Here is a 27,772-nt window from a genome sequence, read left to right as displayed (position 1 = left end):
ATTTTTTTATCATAATCTTGTTGTACAAACAAGGTGAAGTTAGAGTAGGACACAGCTAACTAAATGAATATTCATTCACTCTTCTGCCAATCGTGTCATTTTGGAGCTTTTAGAGGTCTCCAATAAACCTCTTGCATGTTTTTGTCAAAATCCAACCAGAGAGCTTCTTGCTGTGAGGCAGACATGCTAACCACCGCCGTGCCGCCCACATGGGCGTTTACCAAAACACAATACAAAAGTCCTGACTCACGATAAGCTAGTCCAAAACAAGTGGGTCTTCAGCTTTGCTTTAAACGACCAACGCAGTGGCCTGCTGTTTCAGGAGGCTGGTTGGTGCACGAATACATGAGGCCTCTCGCTTTTTTTTCTGGACCTTGGGGACACAGAAACCTACAACCAGCTGGCTTGGAGATGCTAATCTCTATAGCATTCACCAACTTCTCCGGCAGCTATTCGTGATCATGCAGGCGCCAGTGTTTAGCAAAGGGATGGTATTCTGTGTGAACCCGTTCAGGGCAGATGGAGTCCAGAGACGTTCACCTGATGATGATGACCTGTACAAATACAGTGAGCGAATCCTGTGCATATACTTGTGTCTTCTATTCACCATGACGGCTGGTCCGATGGAGGAAAGACACTGATAATATTTTCCAAACCATCCCACCGCTGTTCTCGGCATGTTATTGAAATCAAAGTTCCGACGTAGCTGTCATGCTCAGTTTTTCATCAAACATTTGAACCTGGATTTTTTTTTTCTTCACGATCAACGCTCTTCTGTTATTACCCGTCTGCCGAAAGATTCCACCTGGCGAGTGATAAAATCCTGACGGACGTAAAGAATGGATTTGGAATGGCGCCCGGCTCAACTGTAGTCACATGACATCTAAATCCTGGCCTTTTGAAAATCCGACGGCATTGAAGTGGTGTTCCCAGCTTCCATCTGCGTGGGCCTCTCTTTTCAACTTGTCATCCTGGAGGAATCTGGGAATGCCGGTCTGGAAGCTTTTTGCTATGTTCATTTCTCTGGCTGCACCTACACACACACACACATAAACACACACACTTGCTGGCGTGCAACCCTGCTGGGGGTTGCATGATATAATATCTCCAAATCGTAGGTGGCTGAGATGTTTGTAATAACGTCAAGCGCTAAATCCTGATTGACTGTGACTTTAGGAATGAAAGCCCACATTCCACACCTTACCCGTCACATGACCCCGACACCAAGTTAAAGTGCAGCGCCTTCACATCCGCTGCACAAATAAGAATCGCGCGACACCTGCAGTAAAGCGATATGCTAGCAGACCGTGGAAAAACGATAAAAAAAAAAAAAACAGATAGAGATGGCCTCACACTTTGGTGCCGTGGCGTCAAACGCAATGTCTGATCTCATCATCTGCCTTTCTTTTCAGATGGTTAGCACGGTGCCAGTATTAGCATAAGGTCGCTATGACTACTGTCAACAGAAAAGAGGGCGTTTGTGTAGGGGTTTTTTTTGATATTCGTGACAAAACACCAGCAGAGCATTCTGGGATTTGTAGTATCTGCTGTGGGCTAGAATAGCGGCAGGCCAGCTCTGATAGTCATTTGGTTTGGCTTCACAGGACAAATAAATTGACGTAGCGGGCCATATTTGGCCCACGGGCCTCGAGTTTGACACGCGATCTCGGGCAACGGTGTCAAACTCAAATTTCGCCCGCAGTGTAATTATGTATATATATATATATATACAGAGAATGTCTTAAAAGGTCTTAACCTCAGACCTTTTGACCTTAAAAGACTGCCTTAAAATAAACAAGTCAAACATGTGCATTGACTATGAACTACATTTCCCACAATTTATACCGATCACCCGTGAAGTGACGGCATCAACCATTAGATTACAGTGTATCCACATCGATGTGATTTTCAACAAGTGGAATTAAGAAATACAAATGATCCCTAAATATCCAGGAGGAGAAAAGTTGAGACATATGGAGGGCGTTTCAAGACAGATGGGAAGGCGAATACACGTTTGTGCTTCAAGGAGAAAAACAGGGTATGTCTTTTTTGTTATAAGGCAGCCTTGGTTGTCAAAGAGTACAATCTACGCTGGCATTTGGACACTAACTACGTTAGCCTTCAAGAAAAACAACAAATTACTCAAGAATTAAAAACTATTAAAAACTATGGCAGCAGAATATGTTCACGAAAGCCGCATCCAAAAACGCTACAGCAGTGAAAGCTAGGTTTGTAACAGAGCAACTAGTAAACATCATTTTTTTGTCCATCAATATGAATGCATATGTAATATTTTGGATTTGAATGAGAAATTTAACATTAAAGGGTAGCTACATATATTTACACTACATTTAGTTACTTTCATACTGTTAGTGTTACATGTGGCCCTTTGAGGGCAACCATTATGCTGATGTGAAAACGAGTTTGACATCCCTGGCGTAGATGGTGGCCAGTCGTGCGCGTTCCTTGCCGGTGGTAACCGGATCCGGGGACGGCCTCGGCGCGTGGCTAGCCGAGCGGCATTTGTAGCGAGCTTCAGCTTCACTCGTCGCTGGCACATGGGCTGATTTTCAAAATATCTGGGAGGACGGGAGATGCCAAACGGGTTTCGTCACAGGCTGGGGAAACATTAGCAGCGTGCTGGAAATCGGTTATTGACAAAATAATTAAAAAGCATTGAGCATTTGTCCTTTCCCTAGGAGGTCCGGAGCGTGTTTTTCAGCTTGATTTGTGAAGCCAAGCAGAACTGTGCAGAGATGTTAGGGGCAAATGTCAGCCGCAACTCGAGACTTTTTTTTTTTGTCCATTGTTCTGATCCAGAAAGGGCCTTGTCACGCACCCTGCTCACATCTTTCACCCCTGAGCCCTCGTGCTTCTCTTCCTCTCCTCCCGCATTTCTTTGGTCTTATAAGGTTACACAGCAGAACCTTCTGGGGCCACGTCGGGATGTGTAGCTCCTGTGTTCTTTCGTCCATGATGTCCTCAGGTGATCACCCACAGGCCGACCCAGGTTTGCTTTTATTCCTTGGCTACACTCCGCTGAGAGCCTGAGAGCAAACACCTGCACACACACACACACACACACACACACACACACACACACACACACACACACACACACACACACACACACACACACACACACACACACACCGTTATCCTGGTTTGCGTTAGTTTTGTAATCCTACCCTTGGCTACCCGTCCCCTCCCATGGGAAGGTCGGCGGTTCTATTCCCAGAAGTATCCTGCGGTTCTTCTTGATGATCTGGTTAGCGCCTTGCACGGCGGCTCTCCTGCATCGGTGTGTGAACGGGTGAATGTGATCAAGGGTTGTTTAAGTTTAGTGTTCCGTAGATCTTGGGCTTCCCAATGCCCCTGGTAGCCTTGAAAATCAGCCTCTGGATAGTTTTCATCAAACTTTGAATGAAGCTGCTAACAAGCCTCGGTGCATGAACACGTTGTAGCGTAGCGGCGGTTGTGCTACTCTGCGTTGTTTACATCATTCACCGTCATGTTCTACTCTTATAACATTTTTTGGGCTTTTTTTCAGTAAGTTAGTCTCATTATGGCTATCACAAAAGTGCTAGCTCTGGTGGTGCTAAGAAGTAGTTAAGAATAACAATCAATCTAAAAATGGAAATAGCTAAAGGTGAGAGCGGTGTTGGTGTTACAAACCCCCCCTAGCACTACGACACGGCTAAGTCAACCATCTGTACCATCCTGAAGGACAAAGGGGCGACTACGTTAACGAGTTCTTATTTTTATTTTGGATTAATGACAGACGGCTAGCTGGAGATAACGTTAGCGGGGGTTTCATATGCCAGAAGGCTTTCCTTTTGCTGATTTAGTGAAGGAAAGCGCTGGCAAGGAGAGAAAGAACTGCAGAAACACATCAATAACTAAGGTTATCTTTAATTCCTTTCTGTATTTTTGCCACAGATAATCCCAGAGAAAAGGTTCAAAGAGCACAGCTTGTTTTTGGGGGCTGGAGAACAGATCAATGGGGTTTACATGGATTTCAAACATTGATTGGGTTTCGGTTTGGGAACTGAGTCAAAGAAGGACTTAAAGTCGTAAGCCGAGGTTCTGCTTTAGTTTTATAGTACGGTATTTAACGTCCTGGCCCAATGTCTGGCTCCTCTGAGCATCTGCAGATCTTCGCTCATTCTGATGGAGTGGAAGGTGCTTGTACTTGAGGTAGTTTCTGCGAATATAGAATAGAAAAGCCTCCATAGCAGCAAGCTGGACTCTGCATGGTGGGAAAGTGGCTCCCCTTTTCTTTAAGAAGCTGATTTACAACTCACTCACACCGGGTTTATCATAAAATATCCCGCTCTTGTTTTCACTTTTGCAGGTTTTTTTTTTTCTCTCGTTCGGACACTCACATTTTCCATATCTTTCTTCAATTTATCTCCAATCCCTTCAGTCTCCACTCCGGTCCATTCCCACAGTTCTTCCCTCCCTCACCCGGGCCACTCTGGTTTTTTCCTCTTCTTCTTCTTGGCATGAAAAATGGCTATTCTCTCTAGTCCTTGTTCTTTCGCCAGGACCTTGAGTTTCCACCGGTTTTCCAATCTTGACCCTAATTGCACCCATAATTCATTAAGGCAGCTTAAGCTATATATGGATTTGGATGTAAGCAACACGGGGAATTCAGCCTCTCCGTTTGCTCTCGTCCTTTGGAGCGTATTTGGCCCGACGAGCCAATTTGACTTCAGGTTAGCACGCAAGGAGCGGGAGGCTGACATGAGTCATCGGTTATTTGGGGGTAATTTAAAAAGAATAAAAGCGAGGAGAGAAAAACAGCCGGTGGTCGGACGGTCAGGTCCAACGGGGAGGAAATACAAGTGGAAATATTCATTATCCATGTATTTCGTCGTATTTCTTTCGCCGAGACAGAAATGTGGCACCATTGCATATTTGAAATCGGTGGGTTCGCTGTACCTCGAGATAACCCCTGATTTTCGGTCAGTTTTTCTGCTAATATGCATGGACGGGGCGCTCGGGGAGACGCTAATAACAAAGCAGAACACTTATGTATTAGCCTCACTCACCACCCCGACCGCGCCGGCTCCAAACACAGCCCTGCAGACCATCTAACAGCATATTAGTTGCTAGCCATAACCTTTCCAGGAGAACATTTGGTTTGTCTTGACCTCTGAGTTTCCCTCCTTTATTCCGTCCTATTTTCCCGCGGCCTGCCAGCCGAGGATCTGCACTGTGCCGGGGAATCACAGCAGATCCTCGGTGGGGGCGAAGCCGGTGCCACCCCGTGTGATTTTTTTTTATCATCGTAAGCCAAGTATGGTTGGACGGCGATCAGAGGCTGCTTTCGTGGAAAGGCCAAAAAACCCCTTTCACTGTGCGTTCTGCCGCTGGGATGGCAGTGGAGTGGCACGCCGACAAAGAGGGGTTTCGGTGGCGTGAAAACGACATGCTGTTTTCATTGGGGAAGAGTTGTCAGATTTTTAGGGGATGATCGGTGGCACAGCAGAAAGAGGCCCTGCAGACAGAGTGTGTGCAGAGCTCCAACCGCTAGCTTTACAACGTGGAACGGTCTCGACGCCGAGCATACATCTGTGTCAATTCCTGAAAGCAAAGCTGAAGACCAAATTGTTTGCCACTGCATAAGAGCCCCGAGTCGCGCAATGGTTCTCAGCAAGGATGTCCCTGGCTGGATTCCGACAGGGGATCAAGTCCAAACCATCTCAGACTGGCTTTACCTCCAGAACATCTAACATCTGCTGTCCCTCTGATTGACTCACTCCAGAAGAGAACATCTTCCAGCTTTGCCTCCCAATTGTCTCCCAATTTTCCACCTTTCCTTTCGTCCTGGTTGATGCTCTTTTATCTCCCTTTTCGCCGTCTTCTCCATGTTCCCGGTTGCTGCGGACCCTTGACTTGAAACTCTCCACCTTCTTTATTTTTCCAACCTTACGTGGATTATTATTGCTGTTAGATTGGTTGTTATCCTTGCTCCGTCTTAAAAAGACGTAGTTCCTCCATCTCTTGGCCCAATCGCTATCCTGCAAGAAGTAAATGTAACTTGTCATTACGGCTCCCTGGACGGGGGAAAGGTGCCAGAATGGGTGTGAGGGAGCACCCATGAATGCCTGTTTCACTTAATGTGACTGACTGGCTCTGTTATATAAACATATGTGTCGGCAGCCGAGCAACCAATGGAATCTGCCCCTGTGCCGTTCACTTCAGTTTATTCCACTGTTTTCATTAACGCGGTGCCGGTTACGACCAATATAAGGAAACGGTTAGCCCCAGGAGTCGGGGTTTTATAGGTGCACTGGCGAGAACCTACTGAACCTGACAACGCTGAGGTGTTTTCTGCTCGTGGGCTAGAGAACTTAGATAGAATTTGACATTAAAAGATGAATAAAATCAGCACCCAGAGCTGGAATGTGTTTGCTGGACCTCCAGCTGAACTCGGAAAACAGGGAATGATCCTATACCCCGATCTCAAAACGACACCATAGTTCTTCCCTGATGTTCTAGAAGATCCTCCAACGCAGGAGAGCCAACAGGTCCTGCACCTTATCGATGACGGAAGTTACGCTTACCTTCTGTCTTCCGGCGAGGGCTTCTGCCACGGAGCAGAGTCTCAAACTGTTGGTGTCTTGATCGGCCCATCTTGCCAATCGGTCGGTTCACTGCGAGTCTGTCCATGCACCCGCTCTTGGAAGTTGGTGACGAAGGAGTCGAGGGTGGACTTGATGATGGCTTAGCAGAAGTGCACCAACCGTCCATCCTCTGCTGCGCTTTCTTTGATCAGGGAGCTGATGTTTGCTCTTTGTACTTGACAAAGAACATGCAGAAATACCAAACCTCCAACAAAGAGCTTTCACTTCACCCGTGTTGAGTCGTTCCCAGGCTCCATATGCTCGACCGTATGATACCGGAGCTGTCGGAAATTAAATAAATCTGTCTTCTCCGTCGCTTGCGGCACGAGGCTTCTTTAACTGAACTAACAGAAAACAAAACTCCAGGTAAGAACTGGCACTCTGGGCTGCCAGCGGAATGGCATTCAAAGGCACTCGATGAAGATATACTCAAAGGATTGACAAGCCAGCGACCGTAAATTGTCGGTTTGCCTTTTTTTTTCTTCAAGGACGGAGGAGACGAATCACAGCCTGCTCCTTCTGACGATTTGGATTTGCAGTCATTTTGAGAATTTCTGTTTGAAGTCCAGCTCCGGGAATAGACAAGCATCCCAAAAAAGCCTGAAAATCCGAATGCCTGGAAAAGCATCCACCTCACCCCGACAACCTTTTTGCAAACAGGCTCCACTTTTATAGCACTTTCATCGCCTAGCTGTTTCAAAGCAGTTCACATCGAGCGCGTCCCCCGACACCAAAGAGCTGCCCAGCGCTAATCAGACCATCAGGGCCAACCGGGAGTTGAGTATCTCACCCAAGGACGCTTCGGCCTGCAGACAGCCTGAGCCGGGGATCGAACCGCCAACCTTCCAGCTGAGCCACAGCCGCCCCTTTAGCCTAGCTTTGACCATTTTCTCATCATCGATTCTTCAGTGGATGTACTTGATTCTTAATTTGTCAATATTTCCCGTATTCATGTGCACTTTATATAAAACGTCTACGTTTACTTCCCGATAAAGCATGCTAATGCCAATCATTCTCTCCTATTAAGATGTTTACAAGTGTCACCCCTCTTCACATTCAGTCTAGTTTGGGGTGTGTGTTCTGTATTTATCATTATTTTCAGTATCCTAGCGGACCTAGTGATATGTTGTTCCTTAATCCCACATCCAAACCCGTAAAGCTGGCAGTTTGTGGCTGTTGAGGCTGTGGAAAATCCACCAACAGGTGCAAAGAGGCCCCAGGCGCTTCTCATTAATCCCAGTTAGCTCCCTGGCGCTGTTGCCACCATCTCGACTCCACGCACGTGTTGGGGAAACAAATTATCACCCGCTTAGCCCGTCACGGTGCTGCCGCAGAAACATGCCATTTCTTGATTTACTCGCCGCTCCCACAGTTTTATGAAGTTATTCTCCGTTGAGATCTTTTATACGCCGGCCTTATTGTCGCATTTTCTCGGAGTGAAATCCACCCTACACTCGTATGCCCTCCAGACACACAACTTTCAGATCCCATCCTCATTAGTCCCGCACGCCGCTGAAACCCGCGGGCTTTTTCATTTGCCGGGAAACGCCTTGTGACCCGTGGCGTACACAGTGAAACCCGTTTTCTGTCTCCTGTAATGATAAGCAGCGGGCTGCTCTGTCGTCACCTGGTAATAACATAGCATTAGCTTCCTTATAGGCTCCCTGTTGCACATTGAAAGCTTTCATCTGCACCCACAAAAGTGCAATATGAGTAACATTTACCTTCAGTTCTGTTTGGATTTTTGGCCGGTTGTTATGAAACCGTTTTTGTTTGATTGTTGTTGGGATCTCTGGCTGTCGGGAGGACGATCCTGAAAGCACTGAAAACTTTAGGGGAATTCCAAAAACATGAAGGAGTGGAAAGTATCCAGACCTGTGAATGAAAGAGTTAGCAGTTGCAAGTTGTATGTCTCGACACTAGCGGTTCCCAACTTTATTTTTGTACCAGGGACCAGTCAGAGGCGAGCCGTTCACCGCAAGTAATGCGTAGCAGGCGTGGAGCTTGTGTATCACCTGTTGCAATGAACCCATAACTTTAGTAGGACTCTTGATATTGTCCTTTGAATGCAGCTGTCGTTTTTTTACTGCCAGTCTGCGATGCTTCTGCGGTCTCATCGTTTGCTCGTTTCCTCCCGAAAAAGGCTAGCTCAAGGGCTAGCTTGTGCTAGCTGATGTGTGAAATGGCATTAAGTGCAGCAGTGAAGCAAAGGCGGAAACAGTCATTTTCCAACCTAAGATCCTGAAGGTCAAATGAAAAAATTTGGACCAAAAAAGATTTTCTACGCAGACTAGTACCAAATGATCTGTGGACCGGTCCGGGTCTGGGGGCTGGGTCTTGAGGACCCCTGCCCTTGTGAATGAATGAATGGTTGCATGTCTTTATGAATGAATGAGAGGGTGAATTGTTATATGTCTCTACATGTAAGATAAGATAAGATAAACTTATTGATCCCCATAGAGGAAATTCTTTTGTCACTGCAGCAAAACAGTTATAATTATCAACAAATATGAATATAAATAGAGACAATTAGAAAATAGCAAAAGAAAAAAAAAAAAAAAAGAGAACAACAACATCAAGGATAATGGACAACAGAATGGGAAAAAAAAGATGGTAAAGGTGAGAAGAATAGACAACCAAAACTAAACAACATAAACAGAGTGACAATACAAATGACAAGGATAAAATAAATAAACAAAAATAGGCAGGAGACAAATGAGATTCAAAAAAGACAAGTTATTCTGGCCATGGAATTGGCCGGTTTAAAGTGTTTTCTGATGCTATATATGTTATCCTTACTCTCGCACCAAGTAATATAGAAACTCTCCAATCTCTATTTTTTTACATGTTGCATGACATGGACTGATTGTTTTTTCTCTGTTTACAGGGTCTGAGTTTCCCCAAGACCCCAGTGTGGTCGCTACCACTTCATGGAACACCTCTAGCGATGGTAAATGCACTCACATACTTTAATATAGTCTTCTTTTTTTCTCTGAAGTCTCAGTGGAAGTCCGATTAACCCGTGAAGCTTTCCGAATGTGACCCCGTGCGTCGGGATCAGAAGTCGCCCGACTGTCCGCTGTGTAAGATGACTGATGGAACTAATTAGACGTTGATCTTCTCAACACGTGGGAATGCAGCCACAGGTGCACCGCATTTCCCCAATTTCCACTGACCTACTTTGAATGCCGACAGCTGCCGGCTGGCGCTCCACGTGAATCCCGTGGCAGATAACGCCATCCGTCCGACCGACTTACGTGGCCACTCTTGGGTTTGACCTGCCGCGTTTACCTGTTTCAGTGGCGACGCGTGAGGCTTCTGCTGAGATGTTGTCGGCTGATGTGTCGGGGTGGAGGTGGACCGTGTGATTGCGATGGTCTTTTCGTAACGTGAGACGATAGCGGCTTCTCTCAGCCCTTCGAGCAGCCCTCAAAGAAAACACAATGAGGTTCTCTATGGGAGTGAGGAGGTGATTAGACCGAGATGGTTTTGACTTGGACATGGTGAAGATCTGGGTGGAAGGATGCTGAGGTTGGAACTACGAGGCGGCGTGTCTACGGGAAGACCAAAGAGATGAATGGAAATGTACTGTAGAAGGTTGTGAAGAACTTTCTTTCTGTTCTAGTTTCTGGACTTTTATCCAATCGGAGGGCTACATCTTTGGTCCGCTGCTGTTTGACTTTGGAGTGCTGGTGCACTCGGACCTCCGGCGTGGACACTCCCCTCGCTACGCTGGAGATCCGGAGTTCTCATGGGCTGCATATAAACATGTTTGTTTATCGTGTGGATGCACGTGCCTCCTGAGGCTACGTAGCCTCAAATAATCAGATCCTGACAAAGGAAGCAGCTGAAACCGCCGCTCCTCAATCTTCACAACAGGAAGCCTTTTTTTTTGGAGGGGGTTGAATTATCATCCCAGATCTTGCCGATGATTGCCTCGGTTTCCCTCTGGGGATCAGAGAGCTGACATCTGCCCAATCACTGCACAGAGACCCGGAAGGTCCTCAGCAAGTTGTTTAACCAAACGTGGCCCAAGTTTCACCTTTGTTTTTGTCTCTCGCGGGAGCTGCCGGCGGGATGAACGTCTATTGTTAAACTCGAGGGGAGAAGGCCAGCAAGAGGCGAGGACCGTGTAGTTTATCCTGGATCGTCCTCCAAAGATCCTCCAAAAAAACTCGAGATGGTCGCAGAACAAATGACGGCTGTCTTTTCCCCATTATGACATGAAATGTGAAAAAAACCACAAGAATTAAGGTGCATGTGAGCATCCGTGCCGGTGTATTTGTGTGTGTGATGCTGAGTGCAGCACCGCGGCCAACATCTGCTTCTTATCTGATGGATGGATGGTGATTGCGCCACTTGTTTTGTCTGCAGGCAGGGAATGGTTTTGATTGTCCAAGCAGACAGCATTCAGGTAGCGTGGCTCTATCGGCATGCATCAGTAGCAGGAAGCTATCGCACTGGGAGAGGCTCATTATTGGGCCGCGCGTTATTGGACAGGAATCAGGGGGTGATGATAGTTTACAGAGCTGCTTTTCCCTCGGGGCTTCCTTTCTTTTACCGCGTTCGCTTTCCCGACCCAGAGTTTAATGACGTTCACCTTTCCCTGGCGGCGCTATGAACCAATCCCCTTCGGCGCGTCTTATTGACTATGTTTACTTAGCGGCGCAGACACTCGGCGTCCTGCTGAGAACATCTTGTGGAGCATTTGCTCCGCTGGAGATGATTCACAAGCGCGATGCAGTTTTGCAAGAGGCGTCGCGTAAACCTACCTTGTTTGGAGAATGAAAGAGCGTGTGCCGTGGGAGCGCCTGTGTTTATAAGCTAGCCTTCACATGCCTCGTTTTGATGGAACGGAATCCGTCGGAGAAAACGCAGGTCGGCGGCGTTCGGCCGGCCACCACATGAAAGGGAACGTCCACAGCGGGGCTTCGAGTTTCACGGCGCCGTCGGTGCCAAATATCGCAACGCTCACCAGCAGACAATCGCATGCAGAGTGGCTCTTTCGAGCAGACACCGGCGGGACGCCCCTCTCTTTCTGCTCCTGTCACCGACTCCTCTTGTTCCCCCTTCGCTCCCCGCTGCTTTATTGTCGGTAGTTATGAAAGCCAATGGAGTGTGCGGGACCGCCGCTCCGAAAACCATTTTCTTTTCCGTCAGCTCGGCTAATGAGATGAGATGAGTGATGAAATCGCCCGGCTTGTGTGACCTTGTTGCCTTTGGCAACCCCTTGTCTTTTCAGGCTCCGTAGACATTTAATACATATTTGGGTACTTCTCAGGGCACGGAGGTAATAAAAGCACCATGCAGTCAAGATTGGGTAGATTCACAATGGACACCTATTTTTACATTTCATTTACACTTGACGGGTCAAACCACAATGAACTACAAATGCTACTTGCGGTTTTATGCTAACGTTCTCTTCACATGCATTCTGGAAGGGATTTGATAGCGGACGCTGTTTTTGCAGAACATAATGATGTGATATTGAACTTGGCGCAAAATGTCTGTCAAACATGACAAAATAGCTAACACACACACACACACACACACACACACACACACACACACACACACACACTTATGCTAGAGGCTACAGTGGCAATTCAATCAGTAAACCCTCCATAGTCCTGCTGTTTTAGTCTCTTAAATGTAGTCAGATATGCAATAATGATCGTTTTCAAACTAGACAAAGATGAAGATGAAGGAGGGTTGCCAAGGAACTCTAATCTGGATGGAGTTAATTGTCAAGTGAAGTTGCACTTCTGAAAAAGTTCAGGGAACCCAACTTTTGAGTGATGAAGACAGTCCAAGGCTCTGTTTACATGTTTAAAACCTTGGACTGCCGTCGACTGCCTTCATTATTTAAAGTTTACAGTGCTTTGACAGACCTGAGTACGGCAGGATACACAAGGACGTAATGGAGAACCAAACAATCAGGCCAAATGGGGAATGGAGCGATCAGGAGGAAGTCAAAACAAAAAGACTGACAATCCCAACGGCCAAAGAATCAGTGTAGATAAATACAACATAAAAAAAGTGACAGCACAGCGGTTCAATGACTGTCAGGCAAGATGGCCCCAGCTCCAACCCTGATGTGTCAAATTAGCACGTTCTCACCGGTAGATTACATCCTTCCTTATGTCAGTGACCGTGACAAGAGTTGAGTACTGGAGTAGAGCTGGAATCAGCCCTGAGACTGTTCAGTGTGGCTGGTTCACCGAGGGAAGGGGCAAAATGCAGCAATCATTCATATATAGGCAGAAATATATAGGCAGGCAGTTCTCCTGCCTCACGGTAGGGTAGACTTCTCAGTTGCAGAATACAGTGACAGCAAGCTAGAGTTAGCCAGTCAAGTCCAGCTATCCATTTATTTTTTTTCCTCTCCTCATTTTCAAATTGGAGGACTAAAATCCAAACTCCAAATTTTCTTAAAAGTGTCTAAAATTTTCTTTTTTAAACTGAAGGTGCTTTTTGTGTGCTACAGTTTGTATATATGGAAAATTGTTATTAGAGATATAAAGACATACAACCATTCACCCTCTCATTCACGTGTCCTGTAGAGACATGCAGCCATTCACACTGTAGGCTGTCCAAAGAACCTTTTACATGGAGGTTTTGGACCGTGGGAGGAACCTTGAGAACCCTGAGGAACCCCATGCATACACGGGGGAGAACATGGAGACGCCACACAGAAAGGGAATCCAACCAGGGACCCTCTGGCTGTGAGGCGGAGCCAGTATTCGACAAGAGTAATTCAAAAAAAAAATCTGAAAAGGTGATTCTAGAACAGCATATTTATTTTAGCACTTGTTTGAAAATAAGGGTCGACAGTGGCAGAGGCTCAGCTGTGGATCTGGTAGCCATCTATTTGGAGCTGCAGCCTGCACTTGGTGTTTATGTATGTGTGTATGGGTGTGTGTGCCGGTCGTGAATCACACCGACAAGATCCTCTCGCAATTATTTTCCGATCAGAGCTTGCCCGACCTGAGTCACTTATTATCCACACCTGGAATCCAGGGGTAGCGAGCTTCTTCTGCCGCCAAGTTAAACTATGCTCCTGCGTGTTTGCTAACTCTTGCTTTGGGCAAATTTCCTCTCCCTCTTCAACGCTGAGGTGTTCGTGCTCGACTATTCTGGGAATGTCTTCCGAATTAGCTGTCCTGTAACAGGCACCATAACCAGACATGACAGGAGACACTGGATTCTCCTCTGACCGGCCCATGAACATGTCGCCCCTGCGATCTCCTCCCACCCGCCGTGGATTCACTTTAAAAATTGCACCTGTTTGGTGCCGGCGAAACGTCCGCCCACCGTTAGATGGCGTTAAGAGTCGAGACGAATAGCAAGTTTCTGTATTTCACCCTCTGGGTTAGTAATTCATTCATTATTCTTGTGGAAATCTCTCTTGTTGTGGCAACTGGACTCGAATTTCTTCTCATCAAAACGTTTCACCCCTCATCCCAGAGGCTTCTTCAGTTCTGAAGAACTTTGGAAGAACTGAAGAAGCCTGTGGGATGAGATACATGTCCAGTTGCAAGACAAGATGATTTTCACAAGCTCCCTGGTTGGATTCCCTTCCTGTGTGGGGTCTCCATGTTCTCCACGCTTCTGCGTGGGGTTTGTCCAGGTTCCTCCAACATTCCCAAAACATGCAGGAAATTCACTGGAGACCCTGAACCATCCAGACGGTTGGATGTTTCTTTAGGTGTCCCTGTGATCGATCAGCTGGGAGAGGCTCCAGCCTGTGCAGGAATTGTGGTGTAGTTCATGACTGATTGAAAAAAGTAATATTAAATACATTAATAGACACTGATGATGCTTCTGATGATTTTCCTGCATGGGTTTGCACTGTGGGAGGAAACCGGAGGAACCCCACACTGAGAACATGGAGACTCCACACAGAAAGGTAATCCAACCTTCTGGCTGTGAGGCAAAAGGTTCTTCACCTCACTTGAAGAAACATCTTCAAGTGAAGAAATTCAAGTCCAGTTGCCACGACAAGAAGATTTCAATAAGAACTCACCATGACCTGGAGAACCTCCACAGATATTCATTCATTATCTGCACCGCTTAAACTGCAGGTGGACTGCAGAGACAAATTATTCACCCAATCATTCACACATAATATAGAAATACAAACCCGTGAACCAGTGTGAATTGAAAAATGTCTTCCTTGCCATTAACATCTTTTCCTTCTTTTAATTGAGTATGTTACCCGTTAAACAAACCGCACATCCGTGCAGCCTCATGCGCGTCATTCATCCCATGATTGTCTCATGACATTTAATATAATTATAAGGAATCTTACAAATAATTAGCTAATTAAATTAAACAATGAAGCTCGTCTCAAACAAAGCCAAAAGTCACAGAGTGTGATTAATGGAAATATAGTCGAGCGGCTCGTATGGCTGCCGTTGCACGCTCGCCCGCCTCGGTCGTCTCGGCCCTCCGCGGCCTCCCTTTGTCCGGGAACGTTTATTAGTTTACGATAGTATCGGACTCTGAGCAGACTTTCAATTATGCACGACCCCGTTGTGAAAGCCCGGTCATTTTTATTATCAGATTTCTGCCCTTGATAATCCTTTTACGAGGCTCGTTCAAGCAAATCGAGGACACTGTGGTCTGTGTTTGCCGAAAGTGGAAAGTTTCTTTTTTTTTTATTTTGCCAGAAATAATTGAAGAGCAAATTGCGTTGTTTGCTCACAGCCGGGTCCTTGCGCCCGTGCATTTCTGCAGCTCGCATTTTTTCAAATTCCATGCAAAAGTGCGAGGGTGCGCAGAGGCCCTGGAAGGATACATGTGTGGCAGATGGGAACGGTTGCTGTATGAACCTCTTCGCGCAAATATAAACATATTTAATCTTCGAAACCACGGTTAGTTTTCTCATGTCTCCACCTCTCCCGAATAAAGGAGGGCAGCTGTGGACGGAGGGGGCAGTGATGCTAGCTGGTGGGAGTCACCTCATATTTTCACACACTTGCTAGTACCATATAGCTGTGTTAAGCTCCGGGGTTCCGGACCGTGTCAACGCAACATGCAAACACACACACGTACGCAAAAGCTATGTACCATGACGAATGTGCCAGCTAACTTGGTACACAATCCGAACCCCCACCCCCCACCCGCGCACCCTGCGCCTCGGGACTACATGTTTGGAGTCAGGCGACCTGTGTGCCGGGAGTGGCAAGAGAATGGGTTCCCGTTGGGGTTTAAGGCTCGTTTACACTCCGGCTACCGTCGTGAACGGCTACGTATCTTTCGATGGCACTGTGGCACGACACATCCACTAGAGGGCAGTGCAGAGTCACTTCCAAGTTCCCTTCCAGAGAATAACAAGCATGGCGGCAGTGAAGGAGCTGGTGAGGATTCCCCTCCTCGGTTGTACCGACTCTACGTTGGTTCTTCTTCATCTTCTGTGTTCCTTGCACTGGTTTGCTTTTAAGCATACCGCACAACCCTGCGACTTTCAAAGGTACTGCATTCGGCTACACACCTGCTCCTCCAAACCAGTAAGCAGGTCTGCATGTGGTAATCTAATAAATATGTGACACCCATCTGTCTTAGGTGGTCCAGTAGAAGGATGTACTTATATGCTATTATAAGCCCTCAGACACTTGGAGTGTCCTCCAAGTGCTAGCAAGTGTTTTGTAATCTGCAGCAAACAAGATACTACACTAAAAGTGTTGTTTTGAAGATTTGGATTGGGGTTAAGGGAAGACTGGCTCTTGTGACTTCATGTTACGTAACACTACCATGCTGAAGGCACTGTTAAAGTTCAACCTCGAATCAGGTGATCCAACTCTCCGCCTGAGCGACCCGACCCGCCTCCACCCTCTGACTCATGCCTCGGCTGCAGCACACGGTCGGTTTCAAGAGCAAAATATGAAAGTTGAAGAGCTGGTATTCGCCCTTTTGCTTTGAATCATTGTTTGTCCTTGAAGTTGTAGTTTTTCGTCACATCTCTAGCAACATCGGCTTTTTATTTTGATCAGTTCCAGATGCCAAAGCACACTTTAGCCTCAAGCGTGCAGCTGTTTGTGGTGGACACCATCAGACAAAGCAAAACTGTAAAAATGCAACCAAGCGATTGTTTTACCATTGATCCATTTTAGGTTTTGTCATAGGTCAATTCGCATTTTCCTGCTGGGCTCGGTCTAATGGCGACCAATGAAGGAAACCAATCGGACCTGGATATGATCAGATCTAGTCATCAAGTTGACCTCAATAGATCACCTTCTCCAGTCATGGTTTTTGTTTTATTGCTAGTTCTCGAGAAGACAAAAGAAAACACCACGTCTTCTCTTCACGTACCCTTTTCTCCTGGATGAATGAATGAAGAAAGGAAAGGATGTTAGATGATGTGGAGACAAAGTCAAGCTGAGATGATTAGGACATGGACAGGGGTGGGATGGTGGAGATCTGGGTAGAAGGGAGGTGTCATAAGTGAGGGTGAGATGGAGGCAGACGATTGGTTGTCGTAAGGGAAGAGGAGCAGATGGTCAAATATGAGTCAAGATCGTAACTTCATGAACCGGGCGATGATTTCAAATATTGAGATCTGACTTTGCAACATTGCAGGATTGAAGAACACGGAAGGCCTGGTTAAGCACTTTCAGACACACGTCTCTGAATCGGGAGGCCTCGAAAAAAACGGTATGTGTGTGTGTGTGTGTGTGTGTGAAGAGCTGGTGTGCACTCGCATATCTGCATCAACCTCCTCATTCACACACACACACACAGCCAAGTGTGTTTTCCTCTGCTGTTTGTGTTGGCCAGCCGGTGGGACCGGCAGCATTTCTGCATACTTAAGTTTGGTTTTGGAGGTTGAGGGAACTTTCCAGAGGGTTTTCACGACACAAACACCGATGTTTTCCCTGCGCATTAAACCCTTAGGTGGCCCTCAGGATTGTTTTCTCCTGACCACCGGGAGGAAGAATGTGGCCCCAGAAATAACCACGCCGACCATGTTATGCCGTTCTTTCCGACGTCCCCTGAACTCGTCCCCGTCACACCGGGACGTTGCCGCGGTGTTTCGTCCCGGAGGCTGTTTATTCTTTCAAACCTTCAAAAACCAACCCCCCCCCTCCCATCAGACTGATGAGGAGCGTCAATTCATGAACTCGTAATGCATAACCCAGGCGTGAATGAAGACACCGGCAGCGAGGGACGGCGGTGTTTCCCTGACTCCGCACTCTTCTAAGGTGGAGAATGTCTGAAAACAGTCTGGTCTGGCTGCAACAAAAGGCAAATAGATACCAAACACAAAAAATACGTTGTTGAATCAGTTAAGAAAAACGAAATAAAGATAATAAAGTACAACCGACTCTGTCACCTGCTGACAACCACTGTCTTAGAGTAATTCAGTCATTTGCTCATTTATTCATCCTGTATATCGCTGATCCTGCAGTCAGGTTCAGGCTCAGGGCTGGAGCCAATCCCATCTGTCATTGGTTCATCCTGGACCAATCACAGGGCCATTCACCCTCTCGTTCCCTCCTCATTAAGAGACGTGTTCCATGTCTGGACAGTTCAGGGTCTCCAAAGAACCTCCTGGATGTGTGGGAGGAACCCGGAGATCCCTGAGTAACCCCACGGGCGGAGCATGGAGACTCCACACAGAGAGGCCTCCTGTGGTTATCCAGCCGGGGACCTTCTTGCTGTGAGGAGAAAGTGCTGACCACTGCACCTCTCATGAAATGTCTTGTTTTTTCTTCTCACCCACTCACAGCCCCCCTCAGCTCTCCCATCCTCACCCCTTCTGCAGGCCTCTTTCCCCTCTTCATTAATCCCCCGTTCATAAATTCTCCTCTCTGCTCCCCTCCGTCTCCAGGGCCCTTCTTCATCCGTCTGGAAGCTCCGATGAACAACATCACAACGTCGCTGGGCCTCACAGCCGAGCTGTTCTGCCGCGTTTCGGGAAACCCCCTTCCCACCGTGCGCTGGCTGAAGAACGACGCTCCGGTGGTCCAGGAGCCCCGCCGCGTCTCCTACCGCTCCATGCACTATGGCTCCCGCCTCCGTATCCGCAACCTGGACACCACCGACACCGGCTACTTCCAGTGCGTGGCCACCAACACCCACGGCATGGTGTCCACCACAGGCGTGTTGTTTGTCAAATTTGGTAAGATCAACTGTGCACCTTGCGCAATTGTCAGAAGAGTTAAGCATCCCTTCAATCAGAAGGTTGGCAGTTTGGTCCCGGGGCTCCTCCTCCCAATGTTCTGGCTAGAGCCCTGCGTGGAAGCTCTGCCGCCATCGGTGTGTGAATGAGCGAATGTGATCCAGTGTAAAGTGTTTTGGAGCTGCGCTCTGAAAGAGGGCATCGTTTTATTGAAAAGGGTATGTCCATGGCACTACCCCAGGCTGCACCGAGTTGTATGCTTAGCGCCTCCATGGGTGTGTGAACGGGTGAATGGGTGAATCTAATCCGCTGTGAGGTGATGAAAGCACGCCACAAGTAGAGACCATCCCCATATTGGAACAATTGCTTCTTGTATGAGTTTAAGAAGACAAGGTATCTCTATTTTTATATGCTTAAAAGATACCTTCTACCCTGTATATATACATATAAATATATCTTTTCTCTTCTTACATATAAGAATATCTTTCTAAATATATATAGGAGAAATCTTTTTATATTAATAGCGGCCAAAGCTGCGATGCAAGGCGCTAAGCATACCGAAGTGAGCAACCTGGTGTTCGTCCCGTTTTCACTGAAATGGTCTCCACTCATATAGTGCTAACAGTTGCTAACCAGACCATCGCGATACTTTGAAGAAAGTCATTAAATCAGAAGTAACCGAGTACTCCTATTGTTACCTCCAAAGGTACAAGGTTTTCTCCTGACAGCCACGCCTCCATGACAACTTACAACTCAAACCCATTGGCTGAGAGCAATTGCCGGGTCAAGTTTGATTGACAGACGTCAGTCAAGAACGTCCTGCGCTCAGACCAAGTCGGCGTTGGTGTTTTACCCTCCAGAATGTGATCAATAATTTTGCTTCTTTTCCCTTAAAAGGGGGTCTGGCTCCACTTAGCAACTCTCCCCGGCTGATTGCCGCTCATAGCTGGCGGCGCAGCGCCGAGAAAATCTGGGTATGATAATATTTATCCTGCGGTGAAATATCCCCTTGTCCTCTTTTCCAGACCCGCTGCCCACCCCGCTGCCAGGACGGCCCACGTGAGTATCTGATTCTTTGTCTATTTTTCTCCGCCCGTCGGCCCTATTCATAAAGTTCTTGCTCGGCGTAGAATCCCGCGGGGGCTCTGCCGTTGGCGCTGAGTGATTGCATTAAAACGAGGATGAGAGTATTCTGCTGTTAAGCATGTGGAGAACCCGATCTCTGGATCGCATGTGGGGTGAAAGGAACGCTTGTATGGGTTGTAATTCTTGATCGAGGGATTAATGAGTTCATCTCGTGTTTGATTTTCCCTGTTTTTGGTTTATTTTGTAGCAAGTTTGTCTTCACTTAAATTCTGACTCTCCAGATTTGAGGGAACGGCAGTGAGTTGAGACGGAACTCTGAGATATTTAAGAATACGAAAGCAAAGGAAATGGCCCAAGATGTCGCCTTAATATCGCCCTCCTCATCTTTCCCGTGGGCTGCTCCTCCAATCATCTGCCTCCGTCCAACCCTCTCCTCCTCTGGGCCATCTTTCACCAACTAACCTCCTGTCCCCTCCATCCATAAACCTCCTCTGTGGTGAATTCAAAATCTTCTCGTCATGGCAACTGGACTTGAATTTCTTCTCTTGAGGATGTTCCACCCCTCGTCCAAGAGGCTTCTTCAGTTCATGAACTTCAAGTGAATACATTTAAAGTTCTTCACCATGACCTGGATGGCTAAGAACCTCCCAGACATCTCCTCGCTGGTCCTCCTCCACCTTCTTAGCATGCTGATATCCGTCGTTTGCCATCTGTGATGTGCAGTGTGAGCAGCTGGAGGAACATCTGGAGAGGTGGATTCATGACCTGGAAAGGGGATGGATGAAAATTAGCGAAGGAGAGGAACCCAAGTGGAACCGCGAGGCTACAGGTTGAGGAGATAAAGCAGTTGGAGGGGTTTTAGCAATGCTGGTCAACAGTCCTTAGCAATGGAGAAGAGGTGGAGGAACATGTTTGAGCAGGTTGGAACGGGTGGAGGAAGGAGTATAAGCCAGTGGGAAAGGAAAGGTGTAGAGGATGGAGGTGAAGAGCAACCATGGTGTCTGGTTTGGAGACCTAGAGGAAAAGAAAGGAGGCAGAGATGAAGATGTGAAGCTTCCTCTTTGGGAGTTAGGAGGATGGAGAAGATTAGGAGACCGTCGGAAGGACAGCACTTGGTAGATGTTCTGGGGATAAAGTCACTCTAATACAGTTTGGACATGGACAGAGGAGGGATGCTGAGAAGGATGCTGAGGTTTGAGGATGTCTGGAAGAAGACCAGAGAGGAGGTTCATGGAAGGCAGGAAAGAGGACAGGAAGAGGAGAGGGTGTAGTGGAGGCAGATGATTGGCTGTGGCGACCCCTGAAGGGCGCAGCCCACAGGACAAGAAGAAGATTCGTTATTTGCCAGCAGCTCCTTTTAAAGCGAACACAATTCCAACTATCTTTGCTAGGAACAACAAACGTTCCCGTCGCATCAGATGGCCATTCCTTCTCAATCCAGGAATAGAAACAAATCACAGACAAAGCCGGGGAAAGCTACATAAATACCGTTTAACCTTGCCGATGACAGTTTTCAGATCTATTTGTCGGACAAATTCCGAGCCACACCGCCGCATGGCTTTCCTACACCGCACGTCCTGAGTTATCGTCCTCCAGCATGCAGTTACCTCCAAACCTTCTCCACGGCTGCGCCCGCCGGGCGATTACTCACGTCGCTCGGCGGCCGGCTCTGTAATTTTCCGTTCTAATGGTGCAGGTTCTAAGCGCAGCCGAATGAATATTTATTGCGAGTCTTTAAATCCCCCCTCGGTTTGATCTTCCACGGCGCTCTTTTCCGCGCAAACATCCCGCCTCACATGGTTCGCATTTGAATATTGACCGTATGTGTGTGTGTGTGTGTGTGTGTGTGTGTGTGTGTGTGTGTGTGTGTGGAGGCTAATGCGGACCGCAGCTGGAATGTGCAGGAGGAGGGCGGAGGCAGTGTTCCACGCCGGTCGTAAATCGGAGTTTTGAAGCAGATGTCGTGGAGTGGAGAGAGAGCCGGCGACACGAAACAGGACGAAACTTTGAAAAGATATTAAACTGGAAGGCGGCGTGTCTCGTTAGTTTTCGGCGGCGGGGCGGCGCAGGCCTCTGCTTACGTAACTTCATCCGCTCGCCCAATCTGCTGTCAGCTTTCGCTGGAGCGCCTCAAGAAACCCACACATTTTTAATTAAAAATTTCACCCGATACCAGCATCGGGGCGTCGTCAACGAAGGCTGACAGTTGGGAGTACCGGCGCCAAATTTGCGATTCGATTGGAGTTTACAGAAGGAGGGCTCGACCTCGGACCCGGCTCGTGGCTGAGCGCGTGAGACGGGACTTCTCGGGCAATGCTGTTTTGATTTTCTTGTTTTTGTTGTTTTGTTTTCTTTCTCGAGCCAAAATGGTGATTAGCAAACAAGGCCGATCCATCGCCCGGCCCTTAACAGCTCCTCACAACTCTGGAGCCGCTTCAAAAATAGAGGGAGTCTTGTTTTTGACGTGCACCCGACATTATGAGATAAAACCCCATGAACTCGCTGGGCTTTCGCCGGATCAAAAGCCCCGAGTTGGAAGGCGTTTTCCCGAAATGACATGATGGCGAGGCCCACTGCCATGTTCCAGACAGCTTTCCCGAGGATCAAAATTGCTGGCTCCTTGCGGATATCCAACACTTACTCAATAATTCACTCGCACAATGATGAATATGTGCACATACCGGGTGCGTGCACGTCCGTCTTCCTCCGCTAGCATCGCTTGGTTTACAATTTGGCTCTCCGCGCCCTAAATACAGCTCGAGAGCTGTCGCACGTTGTGATGCATCTGAGATGCTTTTCAGATGAGAACACCGACGGCTAATCATCCAGCTGTCAGACTCGCTCTTTCAATTGTGGTGGGGGCTTTGCAATAGGTCAGGAATTGGAAGTAGGAGGGGTTAACGCAGAAAAACAGTGTCGTCTTGCCCCTGATTTTTTCCGCTGATGCTGAAGGTCGCAGAGTGACGAATGGCGCAGCGATTACAGCGTTCACTTCACGCCATCAAGGTGGTTGGATTTCTATGCGGCGTCTCCTTGTTCTGCGTAGAGTTCTTCAGGGTTCTCTGGGTTCCTGCCAAAGTCCAAACATACAAGGCACATCAATGGAGGTATCACGATTGTTATTTCCTTTTTTTTTTGGAAAAAAAACCTGATGGTATTATTGGCTGCTACATTCCAGGATTAATAATTTCTAATTAGTAGAACTTACTGGTGAGGTTGTTAGTGGCTCCACCTCACAGCCAGAAGGTTCCCGGTTGGATTCCCTGTCTAGATTTCCCCCACACTCCAAGCACAAGCAGGAGTTTCACTGAGACCCAAAATTGTCCAGATGACAATGTGACAGAGTGAATAATTGTATGTTTCCATATTTGTACCTAAGATGAACCCTGCCTCTCGCCCAATTGCAGCTGGGATAGGCTCCGCCCCCCCATGGCCCTGACAGCGGGACAAGAGTTCTAGATAACGAAAGAATGAATGATGTATGAAAGGACGAAATACAAAAATCTCTGTAACACATCTGTTGAGGCGTATAGAGGCACTCAAAGGAACAAACTCTTCTTGTCCTCGTGCACGCAAGCAAGTTCCTTCAGTTGCCGCGCTAAGTATTTACACACAAGTACTCATATCGCTCAGTCGGGTGTTGGTTGGATGAACGGACATCAATCTCCAATGGATTCCACTCCAGGCCGTGTCTTCGGACTCATTACAGTCATTACGAGAGTAAACCAAAAGGACGGGGGGCCTCCTTCACCAGTGCCGAGCTGCGGCGGCGGTGGGCCGATCGTCACTGCTGCTCATCATTAGTGTCACGGACGACTTATTAGCTGTAAAGTGGGGGTGGCAGCCGTCAACATGACAGGGTCGACTAATGATGACACGCGGTGACCTCCGGAGCTTACCTCACGGCGCAGCTGCGCCGTCGGAAACGTTGTTTTTTGTTGTTTTTTTTTTTCAGAAGCACATCTGGCCGTTGAAAAAAAATGTACGCGCCAGGTTTCACCGACTGTGGCGTGGGAGGGTCGCGGAGACGCCGGCTTCCGTTTTTCTGCGGGTATAAATTACCCATAGATATTACTCAGAAAATTTGGGGGCGGGACTCGTGCCCACCCACCTTGCTGAACTTGGTAATATCACAGACCTCATATCCTGTGTGTTGTCTTTGCCTCGGTCTGCACGCACATTTCCATCTCCTCCACATTTGGGCTTAAGTATACACTCTGCGGTGTGCGGGGCTTCTGCAGCATGTGTGTGTGTGTGTGTGTGTGTGTGTGTGTGTGTGTGTGTGTTTTCGGCTTTACCCCGAGGGTTGGGTTTTGAGAGTAGCCGCAGGCAAACTCAGAGCTGACAGGCCACAGGTCTGAGCTCCAGTGCCGCCGGCCTCGAGTCCAACTTGAGCTTAAAACTACAGCGGAGAAATGTGGCGAGATTGTGACAGCAGGAATGTTCCTCGGGATTAGGGTTACCTGCTGAAGGCCATGTGCACAAACACAACAACGCCTCAAGTGTCGCTGGAATCTTAACTGCGTCTCCCCTCTCCGTGCGGCACCGCTCTGCTGAACGATGGGGGTTGATGAGGTGGTTAGGCCCCCTGGTTGGATTCCCACTGGGGGCCTTCATGAGTGGAGTGTCCATGTTCTCCCCGTGTCTGCGTGGCGTTCCTCAGGGTTGTCCGGGTTCCTCCCACACATGCAGGAGGTTCATTGGAGACCCTACGTTGTCCATGTGAATGAATGATATTTTTTTGTGAATGAGAGGGTGAATGGCTGTATGTCTCTATGTGATGTGAATGAGATGAGATGAGAGAGATGAGAACAACTTTATTTATCCCGAAGGAAATTGTTGTGCCAGAGTTTCAAGTAAAAAACATAACAGTAATAGATAATAGTAGGAAGGAGGAAGAATAAGAAATACAATGAAATATAAATTGTCTTAACTGTTGACTGTTAACTACAAAGATTTGAAGATTCCCTGCGGCTGAGGGAAGAGGAATTAAAAAGTATGATAGCTTTAGGTAGGAAAGACCTCCTGTGGCGTTCAGTGGAACTCCTAGGTGTTATCAGTCTACGACTGAAAGAGAACGTCTGACAGAACGTCAGTGTGGCATGCAGGGGGTGATGGACGTTGTCCATGATGCTGAGGAGCTTCCTCATCATCCTCCTCTCTGAAACCTGCACAACAGACTCCAGCTCTACTCCCAGGACAGACCCAGCTCTCCTGATGAGCTCGTTGAGTCTGTTGGCGTCAGCTGTCTTGAGCCTGCTGCCCCAGCACGCAACAGCGTAGAAGATGGCGCTGGACACCACCGAGTGGTAAAACATCTGCAGCATGGTCCTGCAGACGTTGAAAGATCTGAATGGTTGAATGAGAGGGCGATAGTTGTATGCTTCTATATGACGTGTGAATGAGAGGGCGATAGTTGTATGCTTCTATATGACGTGTGAATGAGAGGGCGAATGGTTGTCGGTCTCTTAAAGCGGCCCTGTGACTCCCGGCTCCTGCAGCCCCGCGACCCCAGTGCAGGATAAGTAGTGTAGATGATGAATGAATGAATGAGTTCTGGTGGCAGCAGGGTGGTCATGGCACACTGACATGAAGAAGGAGGCATCGTTTAAAAACGTCTCGCAGTTGTTTGTTGATCTTCACTGGCACTTGACTTTTACAGATGGTCATTTGTTTCCTCCTCATCTTGTTGGAGAGCTTTGGGTTGGGCTGTTATTTACTTCACAAGCGGCTGCTTAGGTTCCGCTCAGGCCGTTGCGTTTGACCACTGCCGTTAATCATCCGCATACGTGACGTTCGGCGTCAGGTGGCGGCGCATCAAATGAGCGCACAGGTTCCGTGACGAATCAACCGACAGTGGCGCCCGAATATATCGGTTTTCATTCCCAGCACCTGCCGTCGTCCTTCCACAACCCCATTGACAGCGTGTGTCTGAAAAGGATCTCTGAGGTCATCACTGATCGGCTGGGTTAGGGTTTTAGCTGCAGTGCGTGACGTGGAAAGCGGTAAGAGACCCCCCATTTGATCACATACTTGAACAGCAGCCTCCGCATTCCACAGGATTTTACAATCCCAGGTCTGACCAGAGGAGTCCGGTACTCATCGTCTGAAACGCAGCAGGGTTGGCGTTCCCCTCAACGTTAGTTCAAAATGGCCACCCACGTTGTTTACGGGACGACTGGATTCAACTCATTACTTCGACTCAGTGTGCTTTCAAACCGAACTAGCTTACCTTATAAACACCTGCAAATAGTATGACTTGTTTAATTCAATCATCATTTCTTTTGCTGACCCACCGTTCTGATTGGGTCATGTTGATGAGTCTCTGTACTTGCATTCATTTGACCTGAAGTCCAGCATTTCTTTAGCTCTGCTGAGACATTTTAAAGAAGTAGATGAGGGCTTTTTGACAGAAGCCGCTTTCACACTGGAGGAGCTTTTTGCAGTTCCAAGAACCTTTTCAGGAACCGGGCTGTTTCTCAGCAGAGGAACAAGGACCTGGCAAATGACCATGGATCTCAGCTCCTCAGACCTTTTTAACTCCCGCTCTGAGGCAGGGTCCTTTTTTGGGGGTTCCGTAGGAGCCTGTGATGTAGCTGCTTGGTGATTGGTGGAACTCCTAGCGAGGCCCATTACCAGAGACTTTTTAAATCAACGTTGTCACACTTCAGATGTATTTTTGGGACAAAATGGTCAGAAGCAGCTAAAATATGAGCGATAAGGATGTCCAAGTTCTCCTGGCCTGCTTTCCAGGGCTTTCAGTGAAACATCATCATTTTGGCAAGGCTAAGTCAGAGTTAGCTTACGCTAGCAGCTAATGGGGTTCCTTACTCAGAACAGCAAGAAGATAAAAACACTCCTACCATGTGATAGACCATGGTTATTATTCCATGAACACTGTGGCAGCTTCCACCTCCATGTAGTCCATGTCGCCTTCCTCTTCTTCTTCTTCAGCGGTTTGTTCGTGGTCCCTCACTGCCTTTAGGAATGCTAAGCTTAAAGGTTCCCGACTGGCAGAGGCTACTTCCTGGAACCAAAGTGGAGCTAGATTCTTCTTAGAATTGTTCTCTCTGAAAGCAGCTCATTTATCCTCTTCTGGAGGAGGAAGAAGAAAGAAATGCAGGCAAACGTCTTGTCACGCCCTGCAATAAATGAGCCCACAAAGCATTTATTGGCTCACTTGTTTCATGTGTTCATACGGATGGGAAGAATTCTAACACTCCATTAGAAATCCACTGGACCAGGCAGCTTGCTTTGTTTAGCCTGGATTAGCTGGTAAACAAACAAAATGACACAAATACCCCGGAGTGGAGTCGGGTGCGAGATGTGATCTGGTGTTGAAGTTCTTGCCCGGGAGCGGGCTACCCGTTGATGGAACATCTCCTGGTTCCCCCCTGCCCCCCAAACACTCGAGGAGCTGCCGTGTCCGGATGTAACTTGAGACCGACGGTGGTCCGGGCCCCGTCCCGTCGACAGTCGGAGAGTCGAGAGGCTTATTTCCAAACCCGTGGAAGCTCCTCCTGGAGCGCCGGCCCCTCAAACTGAGTTTTCGGCCGGCCTCGGATCCAAAATGCATCAATGTGTCAGCGGTTATCACTGAGCCAGGGACAGATGAATTCATCTTCTCCACACCCCTGCCATCGCCTCCTCCTCCTCCTCCTCCTCCTCCTCTCGTCTGCTCTCCTTGGTGATGTTTTTACAGCGCCTGAACAAACACACCGCGAGGGGAGGGTCTTCTTGCCTGCCAAATCTAGACCCCCAACTTTCTCCCCCCTCTGCCACACTCCCTTCATTTGCAGGAAAAAAAACAAAATAGCATGATGGAAACAGCGGGCGGGGGGTGAAAGAAAAACAGTGTCGGAGGAGGATGGTACCATTAGCGCTCGGCGCCGGGTGTCGCTCCTTGATCCGGGGGTCCGGGGGTCCGGCG

General features: G+C 47.9%; 1 protein-coding gene across 1 annotated transcript in view; it reads left to right on the top strand.

Annotated features, from left to right (window-relative positions):
- ror1 (receptor tyrosine kinase-like orphan receptor 1) overlaps nucleotides 1-27,772 on the top strand; it is a 143,746-nt gene that overhangs the window by 84,356 nt on the left and 31,618 nt on the right. The window contains exons 2-4 of the mRNA XM_086162370.1: nucleotides 9,520-9,582; nucleotides 18,466-18,756; nucleotides 19,782-19,815. Of these exons, the coding sequence (XP_086018496.1) occupies nucleotides 9,520-9,582; nucleotides 18,466-18,756; nucleotides 19,782-19,815 (388 nt within the window). The remainder of the gene's footprint in view (nucleotides 1-9,519; nucleotides 9,583-18,465; nucleotides 18,757-19,781; nucleotides 19,816-27,772) is intronic.

Source organism: Fistularia commersonii, chromosome 16 (assembly GCF_037954325.1).
Source record: "Fistularia commersonii isolate RoL2024-O1a breed Wild chromosome 16, RoL_Fcom_v1.0, whole genome shotgun sequence".
Taxonomy (NCBI): Eukaryota; Metazoa; Chordata; class Actinopteri; order Syngnathiformes; family Fistulariidae; genus Fistularia; species Fistularia commersonii.
This window is presented reverse-complemented; position numbering and strand designations above follow the sequence as displayed.